Source organism: Myotis myotis, unplaced genomic scaffold (assembly GCF_014108235.1).
Source record: "Myotis myotis isolate mMyoMyo1 unplaced genomic scaffold, mMyoMyo1.p scaffold_m19_p_7, whole genome shotgun sequence".
Classification (NCBI taxonomy): Eukaryota; Metazoa; Chordata; class Mammalia; order Chiroptera; family Vespertilionidae; genus Myotis; species Myotis myotis.
This window is the reverse complement of record NW_023416379.1, coordinates 22,961,941-22,983,351: the sequence shown is the minus strand read 5'-3', so window position 1 is coordinate 22,983,351 and position 21,411 is coordinate 22,961,941. Positions and strand designations below refer to the sequence as shown.

Below are 21,411 nucleotides of genomic sequence, written 5' to 3'. Positions count from 1 at the left end.
GTTTGAACCAGAAACCTACAAATATCCTTCTTTCTTTTCTTCCAACATCAATGCAATCCATCGACCCATCTTACTGAGTTTATCTCTAAAACAGATTTAAAAAAAAAAAAAAATCCTCTTCTATTGATCTCCAGGGCCTTGGTGCAAACCATCATTGTCTTTTTATTTATATTTTTTTTATTGATTTCAGAGAGAAAGAGAGAGGGAGAGAGAAAGAGAAACATCAATGCTGACAGGGAATCATTGATCGGCTGCCTTCTGCACACCCCACACTGGGTATCAAGCCCACAACCTGGGCATGTGCCCTGACCGGGAATTGAACTGGGACCTCTTGGTTCTTAGGTCGATGCTCTACCATTGAGCCACACCAGCTGGGCCCATCATTGTCTTTTGACTGAACTTTTTATTGTAGAGCCTCTTGACTCTTCTCTTCACATCTACTCTTTCCTGTCTTTCACCTCCTTGACTTCCCCACGAAAAATCACAGCACTTAGCCAGATGGACAAGTTTCCCACAGTAGGAGGTTTTCCTGTGGAAACAGGCAGTGAGAGTGGAAGGGGCCTCATCGAGAGAAGTGGCAAACTTAACTGCGAGGCCAGGTTCCTTCTTTGTAGCAGTGAACTTGTTTACTGTCTCCAAGAGCTACTATTTTGCGGCTACCTGGTCTCATTGGCCTTCTTGATATATTTTCTTTTCCTGAATAAAAGAAGCATTTTATTTTGTGAAGAACTGAGATGTTGAGACCCTCTTGAGAATAGCTAATATTATGCTTTCATTTAAATTATATTGTTCATCCCCACCTACCTCAGGGGAGGGCTAAAAAAGGAAACTCCCGGGGATTGGGAAAGCTACCAGAGGCTCTAAAACCCTGTCTGAAGGAAGTAGCCTAATTCTTTCTTTGAAACTAGAATAAGCAGACATATCCAAACATTGAATAGTTCAGATTGAAAATCTTTTTTCCTATTGGGACACTGCCCCTCCCCGCCTCTCCACACACACACCCCTGGTGCCCTGGTGGCTTACTGAGCCAGAGTATAATAATGTTAGGGACCATACTTTTTATAGGTTTTACTTTATGCCAATTGACCACTTTGGATAGTTTTCAAAGCCCTCCCCATTCTGCACACATCTAGCATACTTCATCTTCTCCCCTGCACTCTTTGGCACAACTCCCCACCTGGGCCTCCATCTCTTCACTCTAACCATTCTTCTGCCTGGAAAGTCCTCCTTTTGTTCACCTCGCACCCTGACCCCACACTGACCCCACACTGAACTAAATTCTACGTATTTTCCAGAGCCAGCTGTACTTCCAGGTGATCCACGATGCTTACCCAGCTACTATGAATTGCTCAGATTGCTTTCTTCAAATACCTCTTCACCTCTTAGTAAATGCTGACTTACAGGAGTAATTACCCCTTATTTGATTATAATCTGCTAGCACAAGTGGCATTTTCATAGCACTTCATTTAGAAAATGTCTGATGATTTTTTTTTCTCCCTTGTGTCTCACAACTCAGGAATGCAAGTGTCCTTAACCTTACTTTACTAACAGGGGTACTGGGCGTCAGAAAGATTAAGTCACTTCCCCATGGCCACACAGATAGAAAGGCCCACATCAATTGATGACGTGACATTCTCTTTCCATTACATCACATCACTTCTCTGGCAACTGGTGTGGTTTTCACCGTGCATTCGATGCTCACGATCTATTATTGTAGGAACTTCAGAGACTTGAAATGCAGTTCTTCAGTTTCATGCTAGCATTGTCAGAGTCTTGGGTTCACTAGTGGGAAGTAGAAGGGAACCCACTTTTAACTCTTACTTCCATTTGCTTACTAACTGTCTGCATTGTCATTTCCTAGCTCAGTAGGCCTAGATCCTTCCCTGGAGAAGTGCCTCCACCTCCTAACCGGCCTCCTGCTGCCAGCCTTGCCCCATGGAGCCCTCCAAACTGCAGTGTAGAAGAGCTTCCTAAAACACAAGCTGGAGCTTGGTATCCCTGCACTTACAACACTTCAACGATGCATCACAATCTCAAAATAAAGTCCTAACTCCTTAGCATTGCATATAAAGCTTACTAAGATGTGGTGCTTGCAATCCTCCAATCCTCTCTCGCCCCCTCATCTCTTTCCCTGCCTTCTTCTTCCCCTTCCTCACCCACTGAATTCCATTCTCCAAATGTGCTGATTAGTTTACCTTTCCCCAACTGTGCCATCCTGCCATCAGTCCAGGGGCTAAACCTGGGGTTTACAAACCCTTTACAGAAACTTGGCTGAAAAAAAATGGACCTGTGTTTGTTATCGCTAATAGAAATCACAGATATTTTCATTCACATGACAGTTGTTGAAGGTATCACAATATATTGTGTATCCTTATCATTACTGAGATATTTTTGTAGTTATTAGCTCTCATATAAACCTTGTTATCTAATGCATTAACAAAGAATCCCTTATAGTACTAAGAGTATTTATATAATACTAAAAATATTTTTAAAAATTGTTTGCTGCTTGGCTGGCATAGCTCAGTGGTTGAGCATCGACCTATGAATCAGGAGGTTATGGTTCCATTCCCAGTCGAGGCACTTGCCCAGGTTGCAGGCTCGATCCCAGGTGTGGAGTGTATAGGAGGCAGCCAACCGATGATTCTCTCTCATCATTGATGTTTCTCTCTCTCTCTCCCTCTCCCTTCCTCTCTGAAATCAATAAAAATATTTTTAAAAATATTTTGCTAACTGTATTTTAATATGATTGATTTGCCTTCATTACCCTATGATTTTACTTTATTCATTAAAAACTTGTTCTAGGAAGGAATCCTTAAGTTTCACCAATCTGTCAGAAGGAGTCAAGGCTCCAAAACGTCCTGAAAATGTTATTCTGATCTCAAGTCCGTACTCTTGACCTGGCCCATATTCACTCATTCTTCAGGGCTTGGTTAGGTACACCATTGAGAGTCCTGTTCTTTGATCCTCCAAGACTGAAAACACTTCCTTTCTGCTTCTTTAGCAGTGAACTTTCCGCAGGTATGACTCTGATATCACTATGGTATGGCTGCCTTTCCTTCATTGGACTCTATCACAGACACAGCTCCTTGAGGCCAGCCCTGTGGCTTATCTCTGCCGTATCCACAGTGCCCAACACATAGTGAATGCTCCACGGTCCTCTGTTCAATGCAGACTGTTCTCACCCCATTGTAGTGTTGTGGCTCCTCCTGAACTATTCATCCATACAAATATTTATCGGGACTCTACTAAATCCCATGGACTTTGTAGGCACCGAACATAGAACAGAATAATACAGACAGAAATGCCTGCCCTCGATGTTCATATTCTCAAGAAGTGAGCTAGTCAATAAACAAGATGTAAAGCACTCTGATCACAAGAAAACAAATACTGTATGATTCCACTTACATAAGGTACATCGAGTAGTCACATTCGTGGAGACAGAAAGTAGAAAGGTGGTGCCAGGGGCTAGAGGGAGTGGGGGTGAGGAGTTAGCGTTTAATGGGTACAAAGTTTCAGTTTGGGGAGATGAGAGTTCTGGAGATGGATGTTGGCATGGCTGAACAACAATGTGAATGTTCAAAACTACACACTTAAAAACGGTTAGAATGATAAATTTGATGTATATTTCACCACAATTTCTTTTTTAAAAAAGCAAAACACACTAGATGGGAAATGTGCTGCAGAAAAAGAAAGATGGGAAGGGGGGAGAGCAAGGGCTGAGAGGAAGGAGGCTAGGCTGGCCTCGGTGCTACAAAGATTTCTTGCTCAGGACCTGAGCTACATGCACAATCATGTGTGTGGAAGAAGATTCAGAAAGACCCCAACCTTCCGTCTGATGACCAGTGGGTACAGAAGTACAGCTTTTGATATGGCCAGTGCATTGCTAAATCCCCGAGTACTGATGCCTTTCATTCTCCCTGGCACTGCCTTGAAAATCAGTCAATGAGTGAAATCCTCAAGAGAAACATTGCATCTCACATTGTAACTCAGACCTACCACTTATCTTTCCTTGTCCACATTTTGGTTTGACATAAGCACTTCTCTGCTGTGCGTCATCAAAGAATTATGAGACCATTTGAGGAGGTGAAGATGACGAGTTTTTTTTAAAATCAGATAATTATACCTGATTTATATCTCTAATGGCTCCATAAATCACCTTAATATCCATGCTTCCCTGAGCCTGGTTTTACACTATTTATTTTTCATAACTCACAAAATGTAATCAATATGGATTCCAAGTCTAATTATAATCCTTTAGTAAGTGGCCTGACTTCTGTTTTGCCAACATTTTAAATACAAGTTTTTATTAAAGCAAATGTTATCAAATCTTGAGATTTAAAGTTTGATCTACATGATATCAAAAAAACTGGTTATAAAGTAAAACTTCTATCCAATCAACTCTGTTTGGGATTTACATTGTCAACTGTATAGCCGTAGCTGAATTTTTTTTTTAAGTGGAGTATGAGCAATAAGTAAACAGAGATCTAATGCTCTTATTTGTCTCTTACCTAAGGTTCCACCATTTAGGGACACTATAACCAGCAAAGCCTCATGAAATATTAAGTCTAATGCTCCTTTGTAATCTTATCTTAGTTAACTGTAACTTTATATAAATATAGATATAGATTAGATATAGATATAGATAAATATAGATAGATGACAGATACTGATTTCATAGAAGAAGGAAGAAGGAGAGAGACATAGAAACATCAATGATAAAGAATCATTGACCAGCTGCCTCCTGCACACTGGGGATTGAACCCGCAACCCAGGCATATGCCCTTACTGGGAATCAAACCGTGTCCTCCTGGTTCATAGGTCAACACTCAACCACTGAGCCACTCCGGCTGGACATTAACTGTAACTTTTTAAGATTTTTTTAAATTTACAAATACTTCTCAATTAAATTGTAAGACTTTTATAGCATATTAAAAACCAGCAAATTATAAAACATCTTACATTGTCTAGATCTTAAAGTATAGATTTCTACAGTGTAATTCTTCAAAAATGAAAATACGCTCTTCTTCCCACCTTCTTCTGAGACAGACAAAAATCCATGGAATTTACCTGAGAACACAGCCTAGAAACAAGGGAGTCACTAATTATACAAACAACATATGACTCAGAGCAGAAGCTTCCTAGTCATGGTGCTGCCATTCCATTTCCCTCTTGGTCCTTTTTAAAAAAGCTCTGTCCAATGGAAACCCTTTGACATTTCTGTCATTGTGAAGGTGTATTGGTATAAAAAGGGGAATATTTAAGTGGCTGCTAAATCAGAAACCTTGACCAAATACTAGGTGATGTGCTTCTGGTTTTGAGGTTAGTTATGTCTAGCATTGAACACTTTTTAAAGCAATTTCTTTCATTTTGGAGCCCTTTCATCGTTTTTCCCACTTGCATGTGCTTACTACTTAATGTGTTTGTAAAATGATCCCTTTCTCTATAACATGGGACCTATCCCTGGGCTCCATTTTTATAATGAAATCCATTTGTGCAGAGCTATGAACTCTTTAAGGTTTCATTTTTTTAAGTAACTTAATTTCTCTGAGTCTCACTTTCCTCGCCTGTAAAATGGCAGAAGTTCTTTTCTAAGTACAATTTCTGTGAAATAATTTGCTCCCCTGCTGTAATTTGTAAGCAATGCATGCACCCACCACTCCCCTACAGTAAGGACCCGATACATTCTCATCAGCTCCTTCAAAATCTCCTAACAGAGCTCTCCACCATCTACCACTCCTCACTCCAAACCATCTCCCACAGGCTGAGCTGCAAATAAACATTTAATATGCAGTGACAGGTGTGCAACTGACCCGCTCACAAGATTCATTACAAACCCTTAAGCTGGAGCCCATGGCCATAGCAACAGGACCTCAGTCAGGACCTTTCCCACCTTCCCATCTTCTTTTTCTCTGCACGTTCCCTGCAATCATTCATGTGCCCATTTAAATATATTTACTGAGGACTGACCACCTGCTGAGCACTGTGATGAATGCTAGAAGCAATGATGCACCAAACCCGATTAAGTTCCAGGGAGGGAAGTTCTTGTGACTCGGGAGGGAAGAAGGTAGTTTATGAGAGGTGCCACGTAAGACCACGGGACTCAAGCAGAGGGACTGAACACAGGGGACAAGTTTAGAGAGTAAAGTAGAAAAATTCAACAGGAACTCATAGACTTCCTTAAAAAGTTCTGTCATTGGCTTAAGCACAATGAAAAGACACCTTTATTGAATGGAACTGCAATACCGTGTAATCTTTCTCCCCACCAAGTTGCTGCTTCTACAGTTCTTTCAGCGTGAGCTAGACTCTTCATCTTTCCAGCTTATAGCCAGTGTTTAGTACACCAACTTCAATGCCTTCTCTGCCATGGAACATCTTCTTCTCTCCCTAAACCATATTGACCTTTTACTGCAGTCATTAATATCCTCAGCTCTTTTAAGGACTAGATATAGAGGGTCTGATATGGAAGCCACTAGCTCTGTGTGTCTATGAGCACACGTGTGAAATTACTGACTGAAGTGTGGCAAGTCTGAATTGAAATGTGCTATATGTGTACCAAAGTTTAAGGACTTAGTATATAAATAAGTAAATACAAAAAACTCATTGGTAATTTTATATGGATTACATTTTGAATGAAAATGTTTTAGATACATTTACGTTAAACAAATTGTATTATTAAAATTAATTTCCTCTTTATTTTATGTGCCTAGTAGAACATGTAAAATTACAAATGTGGTTCACATTATATTTCTATTGGAAACACTCTTTAGACTATACACTTCCTGAATAGTGAGTGTTTATTCAATTATGCATGTTTATCCCCCTAAGGAACACACTAACTTGTCTATAGTAAAGACTCAGTAAATAATGTTTAAATTTATTGCTGTTCTCTCGAGGTTTTTGAAAAAGTACTGTACAGTTTTAGTACACTACTTTCTAACTGAAATGTGTGGCCAGAACTCCACAGTGAAGACAATGGGTGGGGGAGGGGAACACATTTTCCATCGGCCCTAAGAAGGTTAATGTATGGAACATGTGGTGTGACCATGGCAAACACAGGAGCTCTGACTGCTGATTCAGGAGGTTTCTCTGTTTCCAAAACATGAACTTTTATTGCAGTCTGTGGAAGGAACATTAGGACAAGAGGATCCTTGTGGTTTTTCGCTGTATCTGTGGAAAAAATCTGAGATTAAGGTTTAAATTAAACTGACATTAAAAGAGCCTTTGTAGTCACTCTGTGTGTTTTAACATCTGTTGCTATAGCTAAACTGACACTGATTATTACAAATTATGGTTCATGAGTGATTGAATAAAATGTGGTTTCCTACTAATGGTCATTTTCTAGTGTTGACTTGGTCCTCTTTAATGATGAGACATAGACCAAGGAAACATTATTAAATGTACAGAAAGCATAACACAGAGGAAAAATTATGGGATACCAAGCATTTCTGGTATGAGAAAAAAGCATTTAGGAATTCCCGGAACCACATCTGTAATTTTATGCATTATTTTGTTTTGGCTGACTTATCTATGGGGTTCATGGAGGCTCCCCCATGGTGACCTACATACACATTCTCTTTTATGTTGAGGGGCCTCTGAGGATGAACAAACATGTTTCTAGTCACGAGATGGTTGGGGACAACTCATTGCCAGTTAGCAAACCTGATTCTGAGGATATTACGTTTTATCCCTAGAAAAGATGTTCAGTTTTAAACTTTTCTCCAGGCTTATTTTCTGTTACTCTCACAGAAGAGCCTTCTGCTTCAAACAAACCTGCCTCCTCACTGACTATTGAAATGCCTGCTACTTATCTATGTTCATCTGTACCTTCACCCTGCTACTGACCGAGGTTCTCTCTGAGAGTCTCACAGTCAGACTCCCCTCAAAATGCTGTCAGCTTGCTACTGAAGATTAAGTACGGGAAGGATTCTCACACTAGTCCCTCTCAGCGGGCAACCAGTCCCTCTCAGGCAGGAGGCTGCTCCCATGCCGGGCGCCCAGTTTCGGTACAATTGTTTGTGGCCAACATGACAAGGTCATGTTGTTGTTTTTTCCTCACAAAGAGAAGAGGGAGTGGCAGACACCTAGGACTAATAAGTTCCTCTCTATGACCCCAAGTATCATACCTATGTATGGGAGTGCTGTTTCTGTTCATTCCTAAACTCGGAAAACTTTTTTAAAGACATGATTTATTTAATTACATCAATCACACTGTATCTGATGGATGCTAGGATTGAAATGGGTTTGCCAATTTGTTGTTGAGATCCAGCACATTCTTTGGAGAGGCAACAGGAGGTAGTAGATAAGACTCTGAAGGGAATCAGAGCTAGATTCTGCATCTCACTTGCTATGTGACTTTAGGCAAGTCAAGCAACTTCTCTGAGCATCAGTATTTTTCATCTATAAAATGGTGAGGATGTTGGCTTTGTGGTGTATTCAGCATAAAAGGTGATAATTGCACAGTGTCTTGGACACAGCAGACCTTCAAAAATAGAAACCTGCTTTTAATGTGTTGGGACATTATTGTTGGATACAATGGTAGAAAATTGATTTCATTTTTACTGAAATGAGTCCTTATTTTATTGAGTACTGAACATTTATGAATCTAGTATGGAGGAGAAGCATCAAACTCAGGTTCTATAACCTCAGAAATTACATCATTTAGAAATTTATGACATTGTACATGGTCATTGATTATATATGGCATCAAGTAGCCAAAGAAAACAAAACAAAACAACTTCCTAATCAATTATTTGGATTTTAGTGTATTTGGTAGCCAACAGGACAACCTTGTGGCAAATCAAAGTATCCTTTAATAATAATGTACATTTGTATAAATCTCTAAACATTATTTAATTAATCCTCACAATAACTATTTTGTTTGGGAGATAGTTACCGAATGATGATAGTCATCATAATGATAATTATTAGGGAAAAAATAGTAATATCACCTGGTAGAGGAGGGATTGCATATATAAGAACGCACAAACCAAGGAGGCCAGAGTTCTTGATTCTAATCCTCAATAGGGATAAAAGGAAGGAAGTAAGATGCTAATATCAATTAGGTGCACAGTAACTGTCACACATTTTATCTCATCCTTGCAATAGTCCTGTCAGACAATATTTCCATTTGGTAAATAAGAACCTTGATGCTCAGGAAGTTTAGTAACATGACTAAGGTTACAGCAAGTGTTCCAGCCATAATTCAAATCCCATCCTGCCAAATGCCAACAATCATGTTCTTGTCACTGTAACCATATATTTTTTTATGCTTCTACAAACTCCTAACAAGTAATAAGCTTTAAGAATGTATGAGCATATAAACAAAAAGATTTGCATTGACAACATAACACAGTATCCCAGATAAACTCCAAATGAAATCTTTATCTATGGAATTGGGAGAGGGTTGCTCAATAAGTAACTATTTATTCAAAATGACATGCCTGTGTGCTTTTGATTTTTAATTGAAGGAAGAAGGAGGCACTGCACAGGAATAATAGGGGAATTGGGAGGAGGGGGTATAGGCCCTTGAGAATGGAGAAGGTGAAGAGTTGGGAGAGAATTCCAGCATCTCTTTCCCTGTCCACATCAAGGGACTGACTGTGCAGAGGTGGAGGGGGGATGTCAGACGAGACACTGAAGCGTAGTGTTCTCCATGGGCTTTGGAACTCTGCTCGTGAATTGTGCTACTTGGGTTCTGGTGATGACCAAATGAGACAGAGAGCTGGCCAGAGGGGTGTTTTCCACCCCCAGCTATCTGACCCCAGCATTGCCCCTTTATGCCAGCATTGACACTGAGCAGCTAAGGCATCACAAGGATAGTCACCAGCAAAGGTGGCTGTGAGAAACCAGGAACCACAAGCAGGGCTGGAAGCACAGATGAGGTTAGAGAACATACAGACACAGGACTGAATTTATGTCTGGGAACACGCTGAAGGGAGACTTGTGACTAAGAGACATAAATTGGCTGTTACCTTGAAACTGACCTTGTTCGCACCATCAGACTCCTGAGAGCTGAGACATAGTCAAATGAATCAGATTAGTAAATAGTCACTTTGGAAAATACTGGCAACTTTGCCTGTGGGATAGAAAAAGAGTATGTATTCATTGTGAGGAAAGAGAGGAAACCAGGGCTACAAAAACCCCTGCTTGATTTGAGGGAAGAGGAGGAGAGACGGTGAGCAGAAAAAGCAAGAACTCTGCAAGGCCCAGAGCAGTGGTTTTAAAGTTGGGGTCCCTGGAATAGCTGCATCAGTTTCACTTGGGAACTCAGAGTCATGCAAAGCCTGGTCCCCACCGTAGATCTACTGGAGATAGGGGTGCAGAAATCTGTGCTTTAACAAGTTCTGCATGTGATTCTGTTGCAGGCTTAAGTTTGCAAACCACTAGCCTAGAGGAAGTTGAGAGAACAGAGGTAGGGGGTGGGGGTGGGGGGGAGGATCTGTGATGTTTGTTGAAGGGAGCCCTGGCCTTGGTATTGCCCTTAGGGCTGGGGGAGTAGGGGTCCCTCAGAGCCCAGGTTCTGTAATGCCTGCTTGGTTGGCCTTATCTGCCAGTGGGGAGCAGAGTGCTTACAGCCCAGGCCCGCACCCACCAAAGCATTAACCCCCTGTTGATCATGCCCCAGCACCCACCTGGCGTTTCCTCTACCAATGACCCCAAGCCCTCTTCCAGGACCCACCCTCCTAAGGTTGACCTCTGGGTGATGTATGGGGGCAGGGGTGGGGTTGGAGTTGGGGCCCCTCGCCAAGAGTGGAGATAGACGTCCTGGCTTGGGGCCTCAGGCAGCCCCAGGCACTATCACTGACATCTAAGGAGTGTCCACGACTAACCGTCTATTCACAGTTTTATTTAGAGGCAACCTAGGTGATCCCAGTTCAAATTATTCATTTGCTGAGAAGAAATAAGACTTTTTTTTCTCTCTTAGAAATCTCCTAGTCTTGGAGAGGAAAGCAAGAAATTCTATGATCATTGACTTTGATGTAATTTTAGTTAGTATATTTCTGGTTGCCTATTTATATGTTTTAAGTTGAATTGATCATTTAATTGATATTCTAAAATATGCTTTCTTTTTAAGAAGCTACTATTTGTAGAATTATGCAATAGTTCTGAAAACTTGGGTTAACTAAAAAATTAATATCAATTGAACTTCAATTTCAGAATAACTTTAGGGATTTTAAAATATATTTGTTAAAAATTTCTTCATTTCCAGGAAAATGAGAAGTATCAAATAATTAAGAGCACCATGGAGATTTTAGGAAAGTAGTGAAAAATATATTCAATTATAAGGTTTATTGTTTCTTTACAGATTGATATGAAATAATACCTTTCCCCTTTTAAAAATTTATTTTTAAAATATCAAAGTCTACATCCTACTGAACTCATATAATTGCATATAATTTAATGAAATAAAAGAAGCAGAAACAAGATTATGTTAACCAGTATTAGAACACATAAAAAATCCTACAAGGTAACTAGACACAGGGACTTAAAACAGGTATAATTTTCATCTAAGAACTAATGATTAGAGTTAAAAGGTGTCTCATTTTAAATGAGGAAGTCCATTATATTCATCTCCAGTGGCAAGGGATGATTATTATATTGTAATTATATTTTATATTGGCTCTATATTTCAGCCAGAGTTGCTGAAGAGTAGGAAAAATAATTATAGCAAGCAATTGCATGAAGTGTACATTGGGGAAGGTAAAATTTAAGAAAGAAGCCCTCCACGAGCATGTGCATGCATGATGGCACCCAGAATTGGGTGTATGAGGCACACTTAAAGTATATATTTCAAAGGCATAGTTGGCTGATTTCTAAAGTCACCTGCTAGCTTTGAAGTCATTTTCATAAGATTCACTCAGTAGTTTTGAGAGACATAGACAGTAGCATTAGGCATTACAACATAATGCCATTTGTTCATTTCAAAGATAGACTTTTTAAAAATTCAGTTCTAGATTCTATGCTTACCTAGTATTGAATTTATTTGTTTATTTTGCCACAATCTCCCCCAAAATTGTAGAAACTGTAAATCACTAAAGCCATTGGACTCAGAGATGCCAACTAATAGATGTAAAGAAAGACTCCAAGATCCAGATCTGTAAGAACAATTTGAGTTCAAGCAATGTGACAGGTTTCTTAAATAGCCATGTGCAATCTATATCACACTGTCTTCTCTGTCATTTCCACAAAAGCAGCCCCAATTCCATCTCTTCTTTCCCCAAATCAGATGTTTAGTTGGCATGCGTTGTAAGCCATGATGGTTTTAAAATAACGCTTGTCCCAGCCACAACACAGGAACATGTGACTAGCAAGTGGGAGAATGTGTTCAAGAACTAACCTAAGTGTCATCATCACTATCTCTTCTCTCAAATCTCTCCTCGACTCACCTCCAGGGCCTTGCCTACCAATCTGTTTCCACCACAGCCCTTTTACTTGTCCAAGGTTAGTTTACTGCCTTTGTGGGCATCCCATTTTATTCTTTCTGCTTCTATCATACTTTTAGTTCAAATAAACTAATAGCTCATCAATATCTATAATCTATTTATCCATGATTTAAAAAACACACACAAAACCCCATTTCTCTGTGAGATTAAAATGTGAATTCTATTCTTCCTTAAATTGGAACCATATGACATTTTCTTTAAAATCTATTAATCATATTTACAAATAAGAAAGCTTAATTTTAATATTCTTTATATTCACTATAGTGGCTGATTTTGTTTTTGCTCACTCTGACCTCTTTTGAAATGGTACTTAAACAGTTCTCCTTAATGTTTGCAGGAATAAAGTAGGACAAATCCCAAACTCTTCTACCAATTTCTGTAGGAAACAAATTTCCTAGACACTGACCATATAATTTAATACCACGGAAACTTGTTTTCTTTCATCTCTATATGCTGAAGAAAATAAAAAGTTTGATTCTCACATTACTTCAAGAATATTAATTTTTCCTATGGGATATGGAATTCTGTAAAACTGCATGCAATGTAGTCCATAGTTTTTCTTGTTTAATTCTTTACAATTATTGTTTTAAGTAAAGTAAATTAACCAAAGCAAATAGTGACATCAGACTGGAGTTCTCTGGTGCAAAATTATAGCTCTCAGAGTGTCTTTTAAACATGTCTTACCTTGTTGCTACTTATTGTCAAACATACCCAAATGTTTGTAGTGTGTGAATATTAAAACAAACCTATCACAGTGTCTGAGCACAGAGTTAAAAATAAATAAATAAATAAATAAATAAATAAATAAATAAATAAGTAAAATAAAATATTGAAATATTTCCATATAACCATTATGGAATGGTTAATAAATAGCTATTGTCTAGAACCCTCTAAGTGCCCCCTTCCCCCAACCAAGTCAGCTGTTTCTGTCAGTCCCAGAGGACTCTTCAAAAACCCCACACTCCAGCAAGCAAAGGGGTAATGCTTGGCACCACAGGGACCCTGAGGGACAACCCCATCCCCACCCCAAGTCAACATCTGTGCTGTGCTATTCAGCCTATAAAGTATTTTGAATTAGCATATCTATCTAAAAGCAACTTTATTTCTCCTGTGCAATTTCATTCTTTGCATCTAACTGCACTTTGGTCCACACTTAAAAATACACATTCTGGAATCTGAGTTTAATATGTCTCTGCCTCTCACTTCTGCTTCTCAGTAGGTGGAACTGCCGTCCCAGGCTCTTCCACATGAAAAGAGATGTGCTGCTGGTGGCACACCTCTAGAACTTGCAATCCTGAAAGAGAGAGAGAGAGAGAGAGAGAGAGAGAGAGAGAGAGAGAGAGAGAGAGAGAGAGAGAGAGATCTACCTCCAGCTTCAAAATAAAAAAATCACAGAGAAGGATTCTGTTTGGCCCCATTTGTGTCACATGTCAACCTTTGAACCAGTCATCATGGCCAGAAGCATGGGGTTCTATAATTGACTTTGTCTGAATCACACACCTACCCTGTTAGGTATCCATGGATGAGTAGTTTCCAAATGAGAAAGTGGAGGTGGGATGGGAGTGGGGCTGCTTTTACCATAAAAAGAGGAAAGGGTGCCAGAATGACAAACAATGAATGTCCCCAACACTAAACTTTCTAAGCAAGGCTGAGTGTTTACATTCTTGCTTACAAGATTGCAGAGTACTCACTGAATATCTGTTGATTACAAATTTGTATGTGAGCTCAATATCTGACTTGTCTGAATGTTGGTTTTATGGTAAAAGATTGTCACAGAACGCTGATCAGAAGTTTCTACAAACCACCTTTTCATTCACAATGTTGTATATAAAGCTCTCCTCATAAAGCTGAAGGGTCCGCTATTTCCTTTTGGGATTTAATGAGGACCATGCTAATGTAATGCAATGAATGCATATTTCTAAACTGTACACCCCATTCCCATTGTTTTTCTTTCACAAGTCAGCCCATGAGGCACAATATTGATATCCACTGGCAGGTCACACATATCTGGAGAGGATGAGATCACCAGGGGTAATGTTGCCAGGACCTTTCTTTGATTCTGACCCTTTCGCTTTAATATGATTATTATTTTGCACATTACAAAATGCATTTGTTCTGAAAAATATCTCCTTGCCTTCCCTGCTTACACAGACTCACAGTAACAATCATTTTTCTCTATCTCAATTGTCCAGAGGTCACAGTGAGTTTTCCAATTTCAGCAATTTCTGTGGGCTCTTCAAACATCTGCAATTCATTCTCAATATATTCTCCCCTCTTCCACATTTTTAGAACCTCACACAATTCTTGGACACAGTGGGTACTTAGCAAATAGCTATTCATTCGCTTTGACTCTCTTCTTGTTTTCAGGGAACAATTAAGTCTTGCCATTTTCTTTTATAAAATATGAAGTGAGAAAAAATAGAATCCCAAAATAGAAACCTAAATTACCAAGGCAGCACGGGCATCATTTGGAGGAAAATCGGTTTTGCATAAAATTGAAATGGAGTGTGCTGTGCAGCCTCCTGTATAAGAGGACTCAGCGGAGAAGCAGAAACAGCAGGGACTAGTAATAAGCCCCCAATTTGGATGTTAATCATCTTCCATTTCATTTAACACTTTCAATTTAATTAAGTAATGTACACAGTTCAAATAATAAGACTTGCAGTCAGTTTTTTTTTCATTGCAATTTAAATGGATTTTCTAACCACTGTCCTTAACACTATAAAATTATATTAATGGCCTTGTGGGTTTTTGGGGTTTTTGTCCAGTTAATCTAACATAAGTGACATGAACTTATGGAAGTATGTGACTGGGTAAAGCAATATCGGTCACTTGTTCATTCAATAAACCTAGGCTGAGTGCTGCACACTGTGGAAGTAGGAGCATCCAAATCATATTCACAGAACTCCAGTAAATAAATAGCCTTGAATTTGTGACATAGCTACAAAGGACTGCAGAGCTCACCTGCTCCAAGCCCTTCATTTCTCAGATCAGGGCACTGAGGTTCAAATGGATTGAGTGACTTGCTCAAGGTAGTGGCAAAGCTAGAACCAGAATTTTTTTTATTCCTTGTGTCTTGCATAGTACCTGACTTTAAAGCAATCAACAAAAATGTCTTCACCAGTTACTATATGCTGGGAGCTGTGCTAAGCAATGGGTAAGAGTAAGCTTCTGTCCTTGGGAGCTGCAACTCCAAGTGAGGCAGACAGAACATGGAGAGGGGGTAGGTTAAAAAGAGAAAACACATAGAAGAAACTTTGTAAATGTCCCATTAATGAAATATGACAGAAAATAGTGTCTTTGTCTTTGTGACACTCATGTTCTAATAGAGGATATAGACAAGTAAAGCAGAGCAAATGTGTGTTTTCATTTAAATAAATACCACAAAGGGTCAAGGGGTGGTAAGACAACGGAAGACTGTCCCAAGTGTGTGATTCTTAGCAGGAGTTCCCAGATGGACAAGTAGCTCAGAGGGAAGAGTCTGTACACAATCAAGGATGTAGGAGAGCAGTCTTTAAGACAATGCCAATCAACTTATTTTGTAGAGGAATTGTATGCACTGGGGACATAATGGGAGATGAGACTTCAAATCCTAGAAGACTTGGTATCCCAGACCAAGGAATTTAGGTTTCATCACTTTAGAGAGGTTCGTCAATGTGTGTAGCACCCATTAGTGGTGAAATCAAGTCAGTGGGTTGCCATCAGCAACTTAAAGGAATAAACTAGAATAGAAAATGTCAGTGAATTTCATGTATAAAGGGTAAATTTTGGGATGGAACCGGTTGTTTGATGGAACCTTTATACTTATTATAAATGCATATGTGCACAGGTAATTCCTACAGGACGTCAGTCCTGATCAAAAAGGTTTGAAAGCCACTGCTTCTGCTGATAGGGAACCACTAACGAGCTGGGACGTTTGCATTTATAAATATGCCGTGCTTTCAGTAAGAACAGAGTAAAGAGAAGGCCATTTCAAGCATGGCTTTAGGAATCCAGAAGAAAGACGGTAAAATATTGATACTTGGATAGAGAAAAGGATGTAGACTGGAGAGCTAAATGATCAATAGACTTGATGATTCATCACTTCTTTCCATTCTCACTACTACTATTCTTGCTTGGCCCTTACCATTTCTTTTATAATCAATTCCTGAGTAAGCCAGCTAGCTGTGTTCTTGACCATCTTAAATTCATCCCTCATTCTGCATTGAAAGACACATCTGACAATCTCACTCTCCTGCATATACTTCACTGACCACTTACCAACCTTTCTGTGGAGTTTCAGTTCTCACCTCTCCCCTTTCAGCTCATTTCCTTCACATCTCATGTAGACTATACATATATATATCCTATGTAATAAAGAGCTAATATGCTAATTAGACCAAAGAGCAGAATGACTGTCCTGACGACCTTCTGGACAACCATCTGGATGACCTTCTGGACAAAGCCAGGGCTGCAAGGGCCAGCCAAGGCTGTGAGGGCCCAATGCACGAATTTCGTGCATCGGGATATATATATATATATATATATATATATAGGGATCATGCTATGAAGTAGCCTCAGGCACCAGTGAGAGAGGAATTTGCTTCCAGGTGCCTTCTCCTGAATTACATTAATGTTATCACCAACCTGCTGACAGGTACCCTCTGAAAAGGAGTAGCTATGGAGGTCCCTGTTTATAATCAACTGAATTAGCCAAATAATTTCACGGGAAAACTTGCTTGACTATATCCGAATTGAAAGTTACTGTGGCATCATATAAATTAAGTCAGTTTTCTGCAATAAATATGCCTCTCTGGAAATTGCAGAAGTTGTGTCCAACGTCTAGTTGGATTTTAAGGAAAAGACAGCTAGGTTTCCACTCCCGGAAAACAAGAGGGATGATGAGACTAGCAGGCACTGCCTTGGTTTCACAAATACTGGTAAGTACCTGAACACTCTAGAATTGTTCTGCATCAGTTGATATTATTATCAGCGAACCCATTTTAAATTAAGGAGAATATCTGTTTACTATTACAAAGTGGGGAAAAAACCACACTTGGAAAATCTCCAGGAGCTGGCCCATCTCTTTAATCACATCTGGCTTTTTTGTAGTCGGAGGGAGAATTGCTTTGAGCTATTTTTTTTTCAAATAAATAAATTAATAAAATCAGAGCCAACTGGATTTAGCAGAGAAATTAGATTAATATTTTGCATGCATTGTTCAGTAATAGTTGTATGGTTGACAGAGGGCCTTGCTTTCTCACCCCAGTGTCTAGAGAGGTAGTTGCTTCTAGTCTGGCTCAGGAGACCAGGCTCCTGTAGAGCCAGGGTGAAGGAATTCTTGATTTGTTCCGCGTGAGGAGGATGTCTTGCCCCAGTCTATGTTTGTATACAATGCTCTCCACAACGCTTGTCTAGCTCTGAACAAAGCCATGGCCCAGGTGGCCAAGGAGCAGGGCTGTAACTTGTATCCGGGCATTCATTTTGCTCACACACACAGCTGCTACAGCTTTCTGAGAGCCACTGTGACTTGTCTCTGAGTTACTCCCTCCAGCAGAGCAATTCTCCGCCTGAAGAAACACAATAGGCCAGTTGTAGCTTGAATTCCCTCAGGGGCAGAGAGCGGCTCCCCGCAGCAGTTTTGGAGGGCACCCGGCCTGACTAAGGCCAGAGGAGAGCCTGGTGAGTTTACTGACAACCAGCCTCTCTCAAGATCAAGTAAACATCATAAACCCTTCATTCACTGGCCTATAAAAACCACTTGGGAGGCTACAAAGCCAGTGAAATGTGTGAAGGGGTATCAGGGAAGGTACACATTGAAGCCAGTATGAGGACTTAGCCAAAACAGACAAACCATCTCAAGACAAATCATGCAATTAATGCCAGGAACAGTGCTGTTACTGAATGTATGACTCTGTTTTTGCAACACCTTTCTCCCTGATGCTTCTGGAGAAATTGAATATTTCTACACTTCCCCTGCCACATTCTCTGTGGAAAGAAAGGGAATATCATCTTCCAATATTCAAAAGGCTCAGGATGGATTTATTCATTGAAGGTCATTCAAATCTTGGGCATTTCTAATAAAAGATTGCCTTGCCCACACCTTGCCCCCAGTGGAATGTGGTAGGGAAACAAAACACATACCCACTCTTTGAAGACTTGAGTTTAATGCATGTTGCAGTAAGTTTAAGTGAAATATAGATTATAATAATCAAAGCCCCAGAAATATGAACTTAATACCTGACACATACTTCACACGTAGATCCAGGCAAGCCATTTATTTCTTTGTTTGTTTTTCCCCTGAGAGATTTAAATAGAATATAGCTATTTGTTTCAAGTCTCCAATTTGCAGCTTGAATCTTTCCCCTGAAATCCAGACTTGATGATCCAGTTGCCTACTACATAGCTCACTTAGATGTCTTACAGCCTTATCAGGTCTTTACTGAAAAGCCACCTTCTCAGGAAGAACTTCCTTTCTCATCCAATTAAAATTGTACCCTCCCACCCCAAATGATACTGATCACTTGTCTCTACTTTGTTTTCTTCCTTACATATTATAGTTTATTTATTTTATTAAATAAATAATGTATTCCCTTAATAAATAAATGTATTCCCTTAACTCTAACTCCAGCTCCATGTGGGATGTTTTGTTAACTGGTGTATTGCAGATGCCTGGATTATGCCTGACACATAGTTGGTCTTCAAAAATGAATGGTGAATGAATAAATGAAAGTTAAAATGTTGAAAACATTAGATTGTCTTTTTGTTGTGCCTTTTTTTAAATTAGAAGATGTGAAATCATTTTATTTCTACTTCATAGAATTCCACTTCATACTTGTTCTACTTGATAGAATAACTTTATGACAGTGACCCATGAAGGTGTGGGGTAAATTTGACTAGGGTTTTGTTTGGCCAACATTGTTTGTTTGCTTGGGGGTTTCATTTGTTTTATAATTTAAATTTAAATGTCCTTAGCAAACTGGGACATTTGCCACAGTCCTCACCACTCCCTATTTTTATACCCTGGTCATAGGGCTTTATGAACTTTCTGTTCCTGCCAGCATCTGAAAGCATTCAGTTTGACAATTATACCCTACTAGAAAATAATTTAATGTTTGCTTTAACCAAGAGGTGTAGTTTTGACCACCTAATAATTTACAGTGTGACTTTGGGCAACTTACTAACATCTTTGAGTCTCTTCTGACTCTAAAATTGTATTTAAAAAATCAGTTGGTTGTTTGACAGCTTTGCTCAAGGCCATATGAACTATTTTGGGAATTCTTAGCTGGATACCAAATAAAATGACAATTCCTTATGAGATTCTTAATCCTTCTGATTTCGAATATCCAACAGATCATTTAAATGTATCAATCATTTGTATACTTTGAAGTGGGATATACTAGTAATGTATATAAATTTCTGTCTTTTGATAAAACCATTCTATAACCTAATGAAGGTTAGATTCAGTCACATGAACATTATTCCATTAAAATGAATAATTGTAAAATAATATTATATGAGATTTACTTAAAATATAGTGGTCCTGGCCAGCCGGCATGGCTCAGTGGTTGAGCATCAACCTATGAACCAGGATGTCAGGGTTCAACTCCTAGTCAGGGCGTATGCCCAGGTTTCAAGCTGGCATCCCAGTGTGGGGCATGCAGGAGGCAGCCAATCAATGATTCTCTCTTATCATTGAAGTTTCTATCTCTCCCTCTCCCTTCTTCTCTGAAATCAATAAATATATATATATATATATATATATATATATATATATATATATAGTGATTCATAAATATACGATTTACATTTCAATATACCTAGACTCTTTATCAGTCAGGTCATACAAATTTTTTGAAGATATATCTGTTTAAAATTCTATTCATAGTAACCCCAAAGTTAAATCTATTTGACAAAAGAGACATTGAAAATAAGCCAGAATAAAAGATTGTTTTTAAAATACAATGTTGGCAACTAATCAGGAACAATTACCAAACATCAAGCTCAAAACCCTCTAAATAAAAATAATAAAAACATTTTTCATCTCTAATAAAATTTAGCACTTTTTAGATTGATCAAAAACATAATTGATACTAAAAACAAAGAGAGATTCTACTGTAGTCTCAAACTTTCAGATTTTCATTTAGACTTTCATTAATGAATCAAATAAATACTTTGACTACACTTATTAACATGCTTATGGGGCCCTGGAGTGCAAGAAATACTGATGAAAACTCTCAAAAAGCAACTTCTTTTGTAATAAAATTTTTGCAATGATGAAATATAAGTTAACTCATTTAACAGCAATTATATCTTACGCTATGCAGTTAGTACTTTCTCTAGTTAGAATAACTACTATAACCCACCTTAGAGATTTATGAACTCCCATTTTATCAGAATAATTATAATAGTGAGAGTCAAAGTAAAATAGTCATCATCTACTGAATACTATGCACCAGACAAAACACTTGGGCGTTTGATAACATCTTCACAACAACAAGAAGGAAAATACTATTTCCCCAGTCCTACAGATGGGGAGACAGACTCAGCGAGATGAAACAACAAGCCAAAAAACATACACTCCTGGAAAGCCATTGGTCAGCCTGATAGAGAAGTTGTGAGCCTGAATTCTCCTTTCATGAATACCCATGCACCATATTTCCCACTGAAGCCCAATTAAACATCAAAGGAGGTCAAATGCATTTGTTTATTCTTCTCTTTTGCACATTGTAGGTACGAAGATGGATCAAAAATCCAATGGTCAGTGTGGACAAGCATCAGAGTCCCAGCCTGAAGTATACGGGCCCCTCAGTGGTGCACAGCCCCCATGGGGAGCCCGACTTAGAGCCTTCCTTGTGTCGGACGTGCCTAGGAGACCACGCTTTCCAAAGAGGGGTTCTCCCTCAGGAGAAGGAGTCATGTCCATGGGAAACTCAACCCAGGTGTGAAGTAAGTTTATTTTCGCTCTGGATTAATTCTCCTAAAAGAA

General features: G+C 39.1%; 1 protein-coding gene across 1 annotated transcript in view; it reads left to right on the top strand.

Annotated features, from left to right (window-relative positions):
* Positions 1-21,411, top strand: part of LOC118660169 — a 76,765-nt gene that overhangs the window by 11,802 nt on the left and 43,552 nt on the right. The window contains exon 2 of the mRNA XM_036317284.1: positions 21,156-21,371. Coding sequence (XP_036173177.1) covers positions 21,156-21,371 — 216 coding nt within the window. The remainder of the gene's footprint in view (positions 1-21,155; positions 21,372-21,411) is intronic.